General features: G+C 38.3%; 1 protein-coding gene across 2 annotated transcripts in view; it reads right to left on the minus strand.

The window, feature by feature from the left end:
• LOC129719716 (oxysterol-binding protein-related protein 9) overlaps positions 1-14409 on the minus strand; it is a 189703-nt gene extending 175294 nt beyond the window's left edge. For both annotated transcript variants that reach the window (XM_055671112.1, XM_055671111.1), the window contains exon 1: positions 14123-14409. In XM_055671112.1, coding sequence (XP_055527087.1) covers positions 14123-14230 — 108 coding nt within the window. In that variant the 5' untranslated portion in view covers positions 14231-14409. The remainder of the gene's footprint in view (positions 1-14122) is intronic.

The following is a 14409-nucleotide window of genomic DNA, read 5'->3' on the forward strand; positions in this document are numbered from 1 at the left end:
TAACACTGAAAACTAGCTCAATCGCCATAAAAAACGGTCGTACCGTGGAATGGGGTGAAATTGATCACCTGATAATTCGTGATAAAAAATACTAATCAAAAGTTATTGCTCTTACAACACTAGGCAATGTTAACGTGCCCCTAAACGTAACTTTTGCATGATTCACATACCTGTCAAAGTTAACCCTTGCATGCCCGGTGCAATTTTTCATATTTTCGAAAAATTCTTCTAACTCAGTCAAAACTCAATAACATTTTATCAAACAAGTTTCCAAATAACAAAAATTAGTATTGAATTTACTTAAAGTAATCTAAGTTGAGGGTTAATTACGTTAAATTTGGAGAAGTGAGTAAAGTTTGATAAAAGGTCAAAAAATGTAATTTTCAACAATGATCATGCTATATCATTAAAGAAATACTGATGAATTCGCAGGAAACCACAATATTTCACCAATAGCCATAGAGGTTTACTGGAGCACATACCAGTTATTGTTTTAAAGTTATACTATTTCGGGAAAAATGTATATGAAGCTAGTTAATTGGAAATTGTTATAAAAATTAATCAATTTCACCCCGTTCCATGGTACCATATTTCTAGCCAAATAACAGTCGTCGCGCGACAACACCGCTCTCACAACTTTCTTGAGGTTCCCAAATTGACACATTTCGAAACAATCAGCTAAAATATTCTATAACTTTGTATGGAAAAGTCATGGACATGAAAAATCTTTGACAAACACGTGTATTTTGTATCGATCTGGGATGGTATTTTTTTCTATTTTTGAATCACTTTAATGACAACACCTCAGGCACGTAACAATAAAGCATCATAGCACTACTGGTGGTTAAGAAAATGTAGTAAAATTAAAACCACGTCAAAAACTTTCGTCTATTCGCGCTCTTGGCTTGCTGCGATTTTTTCTCTCATTTTCTTCAAAACGTATGTAATCTCAATGTTTAAAATAGTTTACTATTGAAAAAAACAAACAAATTTTAGTTCTACTAATATATTGCTACATGGGCATTTATTTTACTGTTTACTTCGATTGTATTGACTGAATGCGCCCCTATTGGTACCCTTACGCTATACCTTAGTGAGGAAAAGTCCTAGAGTTGTCTGTGACGAAGGAGAAGAACCGAGCCTACGCCAACACGTTAGTAGCAGCTTATCGTGTGACACGTCACATGCGGGAGAAATACCGGGAGGCAAAAGCTGTCGAAAAGAGGCTTCACCGCCGTAAGAAACGAAAGCACAACGATCGTGTCCTCGCGGAGGCGGAGAATTGCTTCACCAGGCACGACACAAGGAACTTCTACAGAACGATTAACGGAAACAATGTAATTACAGGGAAGGGAACCTGATTACCGATAAATCGCAGGTGGCCAGGCGTTGGAAGCAACATTTTGAAGTGGTGTTGAACAATGAGGAAGGTAGGAGAGAGGAACAGGATAGAAATTGGGGAAGACGGACAAGAAGTGAAGAATGCTTACAAAGTGCTGAAGAACCACAAAGCCGCTGGGAAGGTCGGCTTACCGGTTGAACTTTTCAAAGTCGGGAGCGAGCGGCTGTGTAGTGCAATTCACCAGATTATCCTAAGGATATGGTCTGAGGAATAACTAACTACGGACTGGTTGGAAGGACTTATATGCCCTATCTACGAGAAGGGACATAGACTCGATTGTAGTAACTATCGAGGCATAACTCTTCTCAATTCCGCTTACAAAACTCTTTCCCGTGTCTTGTTCCAGCGACTGAGGCCGTTACAGTAAGCCTTTGTTGGAGAATACCAATGCGGTTTTCGGGTGAGACTATCTACAACGGACTTAGGTCCCGTAGTCTTCAAAGATCCGTACTAAATTTGCGCTCTATAGGACTCTGATTCTCCCGGTGGCGCTCTACAGACATGCATCGTGGACGTGGAAGGAGGCCGATCGACGAGCGCATGGGATCTTCGAGCGTAGAATCCTGCGATCAATACTCAGAGGCAAACTTGAAAATAAATCACGAGCTGTACGAAGTATACAAACACGCTGATATTACACAGTGCAACAATTTTGTTGCCTTGGCTTCTATGTATGATTTTCTGATGAAGTTTGATGTGAAAATAAATTTCCCGGAGTTTGAGCATATTTCAACTTAAGGGGCAACAATAGAGCGAGCCATTTTGAATTTTTGAGAAACTGGAAATTTTTGATGTTTTATATATATATATATATATATATATATATATATATATATATATATATATATATATATATATATGGCAGAGCTGTATGCCACCACGGGTCGGTAATTGGCGAAAAAAAAAAAAAAAAAAAAAAAAAAAAATATATATATATATATATATATATATATATATATATATATATATATATATATATATATATATATATATATATATATATATATATATATATATATATATATATATATATATATACTGCCGGTAACCGCAAGTCAGTCCCATCTGTAAAAATGTCAAAACGAGAAAACAGCTTCGAAAGATATTTCATTCACACTCAGTTATCACTTGTTTAAGATGAATTATTTTGACAATATTCATGCTAAAATACAGTTTGCTTACTAGCCCGCACTAATTATGTTGTAAAAACTATTGATATAATTGATTTTATGATAAAAACCTTGAGTGCGACTGACTGCCGTTACATTCTACACCGAAGAGAAAAGTAACCGCAAGTCAGTCACATTGCCATGTTGAAACTATAGTGCGTGTTGACGTGTTGTTATTCGTTGCCGTGGAAAACTGTCAATCCTTCGCTGTTAGGAAGTGTATGTTCATGAGAACCTTTTAAGAACTGTCGACGTTGGAAAATCTCATGATGTACGGAATGGTAAGATGATCCAAATCCATTTGAGGTTCGAGCATCACCTTTGGAGATTTCTTGGAACGATTTCCTGGATTCTGGTGGAAGTTTTTTCGATACTCAAGATTTTGCGGATAAATCCACGAAGAAGCGAACCAAGAAAAAAAATTGACTGAATTCGTATTAGCAGAAAATTGCATAAATTCATCACCAATTCAAACGAAAAAATAATCCCAATAATTGATAATTATTACTAGATAACTTGTTTTCATCTAAACGGTCGTATCGAACTCTTTTTTACTCCCCATTCATTTTACTGTTGTATTATGCATGTTTTTTTGTAAATCGGGACTGACTTTCGGTTATTTTTCTCCTGGGACTGACTTGCGGTTACTTTGCCTAGTGTGACAATTCGACTTGGTATTGATTTCCACTACATCTGAAAATATACTCAAAGCTAGGCCAAAATACGATGCTAACTCAAAATTGACAATATATATATATATATATATATATATATATATATATATATATATATATATATATATATATATATATATATATATATATATATATATATATATATATATATATATATATATATATATATATATATATATATATATATATATATATATATATATATATATATATATATATATATATATATATATATATATATATATATATATATATATATATATATATATATAAGTTCTAAGAGTTTGTCCACATATTAGCATCTTTTTACCAGTCTTTTGAAAAAAAAAAACAGATCTTAAATCGGCCAAAAACTTAGCTCAAAACGGTGATTCTACGAAACCGGTTTGGGCATAGTTTTAGTGTATTTCACAAAGCAAAATAATATCACTTATTTCTGAACATTAATGGTAATTCGCTAATATCTTAAAGTGGTATACAAATAATATCTTATCTTGGTTAAAAAAGTCTCAGAAATCGATTCCCCCTACAATACAAAAATAGGTTTATCTGCTGACATTTTACGTAGATCAGACACCTACCATTCGATTTCTGAGACTACTCAAAATAAGATATAATTTGACTACCACTTTAAGATATTAGCGAATTACCATTTATGCTCAGAAATAATCGATATTATTTTGCTTTGTGAAATATACTAAAACTATGCCAAAACCGATTTCGTAGAATCACCGTTTTGAGCTCAGTTTTTGTCCGATTTAAGATCTGTTTTCTTCAAAAGATGGATAAAAAGATGCTAATATGTGGACAAACTCTTAAAATTTTGATATTTGGTCTTAAAACAAAATGGCGTCGAAATAACATCAAAAATTACCGGTTTCTCAAAAATTCAAAATGGCGCCATTGTTGCCCCTTAAGTTGAAATATGTTCAAACTCGGGGAAATTTAGTTTTGCATAAAAATACACAAAAAAAAAATATATATATAGAAGCCAAGGCAAAAAAAAGTCAATTTTTGTTGCACTGTGTTATCAAGCTGAGTAGCACGGATGGCGGATGAGCGACCGGCGAAGATAATGTCTAGCAGAGAACCGGATAGAGCCCGACGATTTCGAGGCAGACCCCGCACGCGCTGGATGTGTGCTGTCGACGAGAATGCCAGAGCAAAAAGTTAGTTTTTTATTTTTATTTTCAATACATTACACTTTTTATAACTTTTGACAGTTTAGGATTATGCGGGTCATTCATACAAACAGTTGTCCCCATCCCGAAGACACCAATAAACTAGAATGAAAGTGAGAAGCGCTATGAAATTAAGTTCCACTTTTTGCCTGTTTGGACCACTGTGCGCCGGAGCCAATTTCTGCCCCCCCTCCCACGTATGTCAAACTCGCCTCTGCTATGCACGAGTTTAACTTCAGCTGCCACCTGCATGACTTCTTCTTCCCATGATGATTCGTAGTTCACTACGTGTTAAACTAAATAGCCATTTGGTAACCGCAAGGTTGGGGTAGATAGACTGTTTAGTTTGTCTACCCTACAACCCTGCGCACGTTGCCAATGAAATGCTATTTAAAGCTTTTCCCATGTACTTAGTTCGCCTTTAAGGGCGGATATGGAAGTACCCAAAAACGGTTCCGGTCCAATGAATTGCTGAGCAGATTCTTGCCTTGCTAGGCTGTCGGTGTTATTTCCCTCGATTCCACTATGTCCGGGTACCCAAAGTGTTGCAATGCACTCCCAGACTAGTCTGGAAACACATGTGGCAGACTGTATTGCCAGCAGTGCAGCCTGACTGTCTGAAAAGATTCCGATGTTCCCATGTCTATAGTTCCGCTTCAGACATATCGTAGTACAGATATATATTGCGTACACCTCTGCTTGAAAGACGGTTGGCCACTTTCCCAAAGAGATAGTGTATTCTATACCTGGTTCGTGGATCCCTGATCCAGTCTGGGACCCGATTTTTCAGCCATCCGTGTAGAATCGGATGATGCCCGATGTAGAGCATGGCTTCCATGGTAACTGAAAGACAGGCCAGTCGTTGAACTTTGTTAAGTTCTGCCTGAGCTGTCATTTCACTTATCTTAGGCCACCATACTAGGGTTGCGTAGGTTATACGTGGTCGAGCAATGGTGATGTAAGACCAGAGTGTTAATTGTGGGTTTAACCCCAGGTTTTACCGAAGTCAGAGGCGACGCGTGACCAAGTGGGCCCTGTTCAATCGACATTTGCAACATTAAAACAACAGTATTGCGATAACAGATTTTGAAAGTTTTATTTATCAACATTTATTTATATAACAAAGGAATCCTTCGGTTTACTTTTAACGCAAACTTGTCGATAATATCGTCGTAAAATAATGGCGTCAGCATCATCTCATGGAGTAAATCTTTCTCCACAGCCATCATCATAATACCAAATAATCGATTCTGCCTCGATTTAGACCGCAAATAATTTTTGATCCGTCGGAGAACCGAAAACGTTCGTTCGACGGACGCCGTTGTATTAGGCAATGTCAGTATCATTCTGACCAGCCGAAGCGTTTCGGAGAAAGTTTGATGCAGGTTTTGTCCAAGGATAAACGAAATTGAATACAATATATTTTTGCCTCTGAACTCTTCGCGCGAGTAAAGAACGGTCAGCTCATTATACAGCTTCGCTTCATCGAATTTAGAATGGTACGAAATAAGCATTTTCAAATTATTTGTAGGGAATGTGACATTGAATTCGGCAATTTTTTCGTGATTCAACAAAATGATGAATTTGTATTCATCTAGTTCTTTGAATCGTTTAGACATTTCGTCAATAATTTTGTCAATGATAAAGTCATATATGGGACGATAATTGATACCGTTGCTATCAGTGATCGTTTCGCCAGAAACATCAATTTCATCATTAAGCGTTCTGTAGAAATGATGCTCTGCTTTGAGCTCTTCGATAGAAGCGAGGCAAGCCTTGACGTTACGTAAACATTCTACTACGTCCAATTCTTTTGTTTGCAAAATTTGATACAGTACATCTGTATGTGCAAAAATATTAGCAAAAAGTTTGAGCAAGAATACGGTATTGAATTCAAGCATGAATGCGTGAAGACCTCTGGCTGTTGTACAAGTTTCAGCATCAAAGACACTGTCGCCAAGATCAATCTCACCTAAACATTCATTAATCGCTGCATAACTCGAATCAATTATTTTGATCATACGCGAATTATACGACCATTTGGTCTTGCAAACATTTGGTATGTGGGTCTCCATAAATTGCTTTAATGTCTCGCTGCGTTTAGGTGACTGCGAGAAAAATGCCGCGAGTGATGAGATCGTGTTGAAAAACCTTGCTGATTTCTTGTTATTTGTGCACGAGTGAAGTAGCACCAAATTAAGCACATGTGCGCGGCAGTGGATATATCCAGCTTTTGGAAACCGTTGCTTCACCAATGTTTGCACTCCAGATTTGTCCCCGGACATTACAGCAGCTACATCATAGCTCTGAGCTACAACTTTGTCACCATCAAGACCAAAATACGCTGCTATTTCATCAACGTGTCCGGCCAAAGCAGCGGCGGTTTTGTCACTGCTAACGTCTGCCAATCTAACGAGCCTTTCAACTGGTGTTCCTAAAATTTTGATGAACAAAAAAATGTTTGAGCCTCGTTGAATTAAAAAAAAATCAACTATTTGTTAACATATTTGCAAAATTTATTTTATGAATATTTCTTACCATCGGGTCGTAAGTAGCGCAGAGTACAAGATAGTTGCGATAACCGAGCCGAATCTGTTGATTCATCCATCATAATGGACACGAACTCAGCATCAAGAACTTCTCTTTTAATTGTTTGAAGCATGTAGCTTTCAATGCATTCTATAAGCTCGTTCTGAATTCCTCCCGACGTTCCGCTGAAAACTTTATTATTTATAAAATCCTGGAACGCTGGATCCCTGGCGGCGATCAACGTGCAGAGGTCTTTATAATTTCCTCTGTTCGTGGAATCGGAACATTCATAATGTCCGCGAAAGGCGAGACCGTGAGTGCCAAGGAAACAGGTGATCTAAATTAAAGTTCGCATACCCTTCCGGTTTTTCGTTACTTCTTCGTTATGCTTATTGCGGGCGATCCGCCGGCTATGGTCAAGTGCTTCGTCTATCCTCATTTGCCCGAACATCGATAAGGCAAGTGAATTGTTTATGTGATCTTTAGAGCTCGAATGCGTTTTAATTGACGCAGAAAGGTGATTCAGATCACTATATCCTTCCTTGCTCCAAACATTTTTTTCATTGGCGCTACGGAAAAGCAAACATGGCCAGCAGAAAAGTTTATTTAATTTCGCCGATCCACACAGCCATTGCTGGTCATACGATGACACATTAAAGTTGCGAGACATAATTTTCCACTTCAACTTATACGTGGATTTTAATTGTTCCATAGGTGGACGAGGAACCGGATGTCCAATAACTTTAATTTTTTCTTCCATGGTTCTGGCGGCAAACGGGCGCTTTAGCATTTGCTCAATAATGCAATGATCCATAACGTTGTCCATCTGGAAATCCACGCAAACAATCTCCAGTAGGTATAAGGTATATGGTGAAGGTGAAGTCTCACTCCAGGGAATTATATTTTGGCGATATTAGTACACACAAGCACGTATATAAATGAAAAAGCGTATCATTTACTTCAATAGTGATACTGGCCAATAATACGAAGTGCGGAATACAGAAAACACCTGGGCAATATCACAATAGATCAAATGTTTCTGATCGCAGTGTTCAGCCCTTCTTCTAAACACCATTGGGAGGTGATTTCAAGAGCCGTTTGTATTCGACTAGAAAAAGTTGCATCACATTTTTCCCTAACAATAAGAACTACTTCATCGGCATAACCAATGATTTCGTAGCCTAGCTGCGATAGCTTAGAGAGAAGAGCGTCTACCACCAGTGGCCATAGTAGTGGAGAGAAAACTCCTTCCTGAGGACATCTTTTTTCTGCCTCAACTGTGACAGACGTATCTCTCAATGCAGCTGTGATCTTCCTGCTCGAAAGCATTGCTTGAATCCAGCTTATTGTAGTATTATCGACTCCTTTATTTTAAAGAGCCGTGTGGATTGTTGTGAAGGACGTGTTATCGAAAGCTCCCTCAATATGATGAAAAGCGCGGACCGCTGTTTCTTTATATTTTAGTGTCTTATCGATCTTCGTCACTAGGCAATGCTTATGCAAGGGCAAATCCTTCAGTAACTCGTTGCGGATGTAGTCATCCGTAATTTTCTCTATCAACTTGAGAAGCGTTGACGTTAGACTTATAGGTCTGAAAGCCTTCGCTATAAACACCACCTTAACGTTCCGCCAGTTGACCGGGATGTGCCCCAGAGTAAAGCTGGCTCGAAAAAGATTAATGAGTTCCGACATGATGACTTCGTCCGACTTTTGCAGGAAGTGAACAGTTGGCGAACAAGCACTGCGGAGTTACGTGACGTCAAGCGTCTTGATCCGAGGCTTTGTTGCTCATCAACGTTCGACCCGGTGGTCACTGTCGATCCAGGAAAGTGAATGTTCATAAGAACATCCAGCGTTTCTGTGGTAGTGACAGTTATACTTCCGCCTTCCCTCTTTAATTGTCCAAGACCATTCGTGTGATCTTTGGACATCACTTTTTGCAGTCGTAACAGCATACACCTACAGGCTTCAAAACACCATTGCGTCCTCCTTCGTGAACGCACCAACCGAGACGAGTTTTCGTGGCGACTGAATTTCCCAGCCATCCCTAGCGACATTTAAGTGACAATGATAAGTTTACCTAATCCAAACCGATAAGCACACGTGGCTCTGCATTTTTACGGACGAGAAGATCAAACGGTGATGACCAATTGGTTAGCTGTCAAAAACAACACATAACACCAAACATGTCATTCCAAAAAGCTCATAGAGCTCAATAAAAGATCTTTTTTTACATGCCTTTTTACAGGCCTAGTAACGGGACACTGTCCAAGCAGATATCTTTAAAAAACATTGGCAGGGTTCAGGAAGATATCTGTCGCTGTTGCCTTATTTAAACGCAAACTAAGGTTTCTTGACAGTGGCTGTCAAATTCCGGAAAGATGATTGGCTTCATAACCCATATCTTACCTGGCTGGGACCGTGTCGATGCAGGTGCCTGATCATTCCACTATAGTGATCATTGTATTTGCACGTGGGCACGTATAGTAAACAGGGACATTTTACAGAAGTTCACACCGATGGACAACGTAATTCTATTTCCCTAACAAAAAAACGTTAATGAACCATCGTCTAAAAAACGCGAACGTGTTCACAGTCAACTACCCGGAAAAAAAAGTTTCGACTCAACCTTTGAATGTAGCAGCGGGTGGTTCTTAAATTCGCTTCCGTCGGTCACGCATTTCAGTATGCATTTCTGTGACAAGTACAACAACGTTTCAGGAAATGAATTTCATTCCAGCGATTTTCTACAGTGGGACCATGGAACTGTTTACAGTCCTTTATTTGATGATCCGACTGATTGCTTTTTCCATTACATGACCTGTGTGTGTTAAGTATCGCTTTTCCTTTCGTTTTGTTACTATTTATACGATCACCCAGTCGTCGATAGTTAAAACAATGTTACCATTTGTGACATGTAATCGGCAAAAATCTACAAGGACACATTCGAATTCATTACGCATTCCCCACTAGAACATTAGCGATGTTGACAATTTGTCTTCGAGCTTTTGTAGTAGCGACGAATTGTTCAAATGGGCAACTTTTGCTGGAAGCTTGCAAATGATCGCAGAGCCCCTAAAGTTGTAACCCGAAGTCAATCAAAGTTTCAAGACGTTCCATCTGGGGCGGTGACATCGTGCGTAATCCGTTCAACAAACTGGATATGAACAGTGCTGGCACAGACAAACAGACGTGCCTCTTCGAATAAACATCCTGAAAAATCTTCGTCCTTATTTGAAACGTTACACTCGTGCGCCACCATGTGAACTTATTGCCTACTAACTTTTTGCCTTTCTCCTAGGAAGGTACTGGAAAAACCAAAGGTATAAAAGTGGTCCCAATGGCCGAATGTCATATACCACTCGACCCCTTTCGACGAACTGAGCATTTTCTGTATGTATGTATGTATGTGTGTATGTGTGTGTGTGTATGTGCAACTTTTTTTTCTCACTCACTTTTTTCAGAGATGGCTGGACCGATTTTCATAAAATTAATTGCAAATGAAAGGTCTAGTTGTGCCATAGGTTGCAATTGAATTTCATTGTAATCGGATTTTTAGTTTAGAGGTTATGTATCAAAATGTAAAAATCACGAAACATCAATATCTCAGAAACCACATAACCGATTTCAATAAAACTGGTTTCAAATGATCGGGCTGTCTCCAAAACCCTTAACTTTCAAATTTCGTTATTATTGAACATATGGTTCAAAAGTTATGTAAAGTAAAGTAATCCTGAGGTTGTTTAAACTCACTCATTTTTCTCAGAGATGGCTGAACCGATTTTCACAAAATTAGTGTCAAATGAAAGGTCTAGTTGCCCCATAGGTTGCTATTGAATTTCATTGTATTCGGATTGTAACTTTGTCCGTTGTTCATAAAAATGTGAAATCACATAATAAAAGTAAACATATTGACTTTCTCCTAACGATCACTGGCTAATTTAAAGGTAGAAAAGTGATCCAAATGGTCGAATGCCATATACTACTCGACTCAGTGCGACGAAACGAGCATTTTCTGCACGTGTGCATGTATTGGTGTATATGTTTGTGTGTGGGTGTGTACGTGTGTGGATGTTTTCCAGAAACCGAAAGCTGTAAAATCGGGTTTCAAAGTGAAATATGGAGTTTACTCCCGGCTTTCGAGCCCGGGATAATGTTCCTGAAAAACATTGGTAATGTTTGTCCCTTTAAGGTTGTTTTCCAGAAATCGGAAGCTACTCAGTATCTAGAAATTTAAAATGGCGTCCTAAGTTGATTTCTGGCCTTTGGGTGTACCGCTTCCGCAATACTCATAATGGATGAAGTCGGCATCTTCGCCATCGAAATACCCGGATTAGGCAAAATTTAGCCATTTTAGGATGTACTCCGGTAACCAGAAGTAGTCATCTGGATTTTTGCGTGATGTATTCGAAACATATTTATTTCATTATATTTGCATTGTTTAATGTATGCTCATATATGTATGAATGTTAGGTTTTTAATTTTAATTTAATAATGGTATAGTATTTAATAATGGTTTAGTTGTGCTGAAACCAGCAGAAATTTTCAAGGAGTATTTTTTCTCTTAAATCGTGTAAATCTATTCTAACATATAATAAGTTGAATGAGAAAGGCTGGGTCTGACCGCTAGGTGGATTAATTAAGGTTTTTTTCATAAAACGGTTTGTTTCTTTGCTAGTGGGTGTGCGCGCTTGCTCAAATTAACATCAGAGGCATTACCGACGGTTTTTTTTTTGAATGTGCACGCTTGCTTATAGCGACACTAGCGGCATTATTGCCCACTAAGCAAAATTTCAAAATAATCGTTTTTTTTTGGTCGATGAAATCGTCATCGAGTGGCACGTCTGTTAATCTGTAGTGCTGGCCTCCCGTAAAGCATCCGGAGGGTTTTAATAACTTGAGGCACGCAGGCGAGACCAGAGACCGTTGTAATCTAATCAGATTTTCAGCATCACCACAGTTTTCTGTGGTGATTTTTACCTGGCTAATGAAAATAAGCCATTCTTCTAGGTTGTCGTCAAAATCCGGAAGATCCCGGGACATTACTCGATGAGCTGCTATGAAGAGGGCCCCACATCAGAGCTCTTAATTGGTTTGTTAAATCCGGTTCTGAAACAGAGCGATGTTCTGTATTTCTGACGCCAACTGACATTTGCACCTATCGGACGCGAGCATTGCATGAACGGTAACGTTCGTTCAATTTTTGCACCATGGCGTGATGCACTTGGTTAGGAATACCATCTGGTCCGAGTAGTAGTATTTTGGCACAAATTTGATCTAACAGTAACTTGCAAATCAAGAAAAACTTGCTCTAACATAATTTCGCACTATTACTTTTTATGAGATGGTACAATAAATTTGGATGTTTTCACAAAGTTCTCTAGTGAAAAGTTGTCAAATTCATTTATTATTACAAAACTATACATTGTTAGTTACCACTTCCTCTCAAAAACTCAGTTTTGGTAAAAAGATCAATTCCCGAAAAAATTCTGCATATTGAATATTTTAGGACAATCATAACAAATGCTAGAATATGAAAAAAAAATCAGAATGCCCACATAGGATTTCAGGATATGTCCTGCTAAATCAGAACGAATGGTATCCCTACAATTGGCGGCAGTTCAACTTCTTCTAATGGTGTATATCGAAACGGTAACGGTGGAAACTCAATGCACAGTGGTACATTTAAAGCAACTTTAAAAAAACTATAGCTATTACTTTAACAAATTAAGAGCAATTTTACGTAACTGGCTCAGGATAGAGCCCAAAAAACAGTTTTTCGTTCTATTTTTTTTTAGTTTAAATTTAAAAGTTGTCTTCGAATAAATGTGCAAGTTGAAGTGCACAATCCTCACCTAGGAAAGGACGAAAACGTAGGGCACCTTTTACGCGCAGCTAGAGCGGGTATACAGTAGCTATCCAAAACAAGACGTCGAAATTTTTATACGATATCTCAACGCTAAGGTCGGTGAGTGGGAGGAATTTAAACCGGTGGGAAGGTCAGCGCACGCCGGCTCTCAAACGATAACGGCCTCCAAATCATTGATTTCGCCGTCTTCAAGAGCATGCCATACGTAGCACCTACTTCCAGTATACACAAATCGATCACGTTTTAATTAACGAAAGGTACTTCTTGGATATTATCGATGTCCGAACCTATCGTGGTGGGTTGTCACATTTTCAAACTATTCAGATCAACGTCATATTGCAGTTTGTAGTATTGATTACTCGTTCCAGAGATGACAGACACTAGATCTATCCGAGACCATGTTTGTTGACAGTTCTAAAATATAGCTTAGAAAAAAGCATGGAGCTTTAGAACATCTGAGACTTATTCTGCGAGCGTGCATAGAAAAATGGTACATCATACAATACCATTCTATTTGATGAATATAGTCATTAAACCTAAACTCTGAAGAATCAAATAGCTGAAAATTTGGGAATAGTTATAAATGATAAGGTTACACTGGATCCTTTTATTACTTTTTTTAAATTGTTGCGGAAAGTTTTACCTTTTTAGTTTCGTCATTTGGCTTAAATGCCAATAAACCTAATGTTCAATATCCATCCGATTCTATCCAACTTTTCCAAAATGTTAAATTACTCCACTCTAAATTTACTACGAGCAATACTTGCTCATGAGCCTTTTGCACCTGTTGATTCGAAAACCTACTGCACATATTTTTCTGAAGAAGCATTCAACAAGCAAGCTAAGAACTGCTGCTTGGAACAGCATTTGAAAGGTAAACTGTTGTACATCACAGCTTGTTCATCATTGCTCAATGCATACCAATTGCTATAGAGTATCGGACTACTGTAGTAAACCTGCTGAATTAGTCGAATGCCCTGCACTGAGTGAATAAATTTCAACCCGCACACACTAGCCTGGATTTGGAATTATTCAGCGAGGTTTTACCAAAAATGAAACAGAATCTAAATAGACCCTTCAAATACTTCTGATTAACGGCAGCAACTCGTTCATGTTTACCAAAACACAAAATAGTCCTGTGCAGTGTAAATCATATATCTTCTAACAAATTTAGCCAGTCCTGAACAACTATAATGCTAACATTGTTCCCTAAAATAAGCTTTAAATATTAAAGGGAGTGTTATACAAGATATTTGCAGTAAAAAATTTCCACATACCGTATAGTAGGACAGCAATCCCGCATACTCATCCAGCACAAACCAGCGATACTGCCATCCCTTCATCACATTTGTCCACTTGGACAGTGTTCCCTCCAGCATTGCCATGGCCGTGATGCACTTCGAGAACCTCAGGAATTCCGAAAGCCGAATGCACAACGAAAGCACTATTTCTCAACCAATAGGGTTTCACTAGAAAAACGCAATTTTACAACGAGATCGAGCCGAAAATGCACAAAAACTTAACACCGACGAACCGAAAAAGCTATATGACAAAGCTGCGACTG

Source organism: Wyeomyia smithii, chromosome 2 (genome assembly GCF_029784165.1).
Source record: "Wyeomyia smithii strain HCP4-BCI-WySm-NY-G18 chromosome 2, ASM2978416v1, whole genome shotgun sequence".
Classification (NCBI taxonomy): Eukaryota; Metazoa; Arthropoda; class Insecta; order Diptera; family Culicidae; genus Wyeomyia; species Wyeomyia smithii.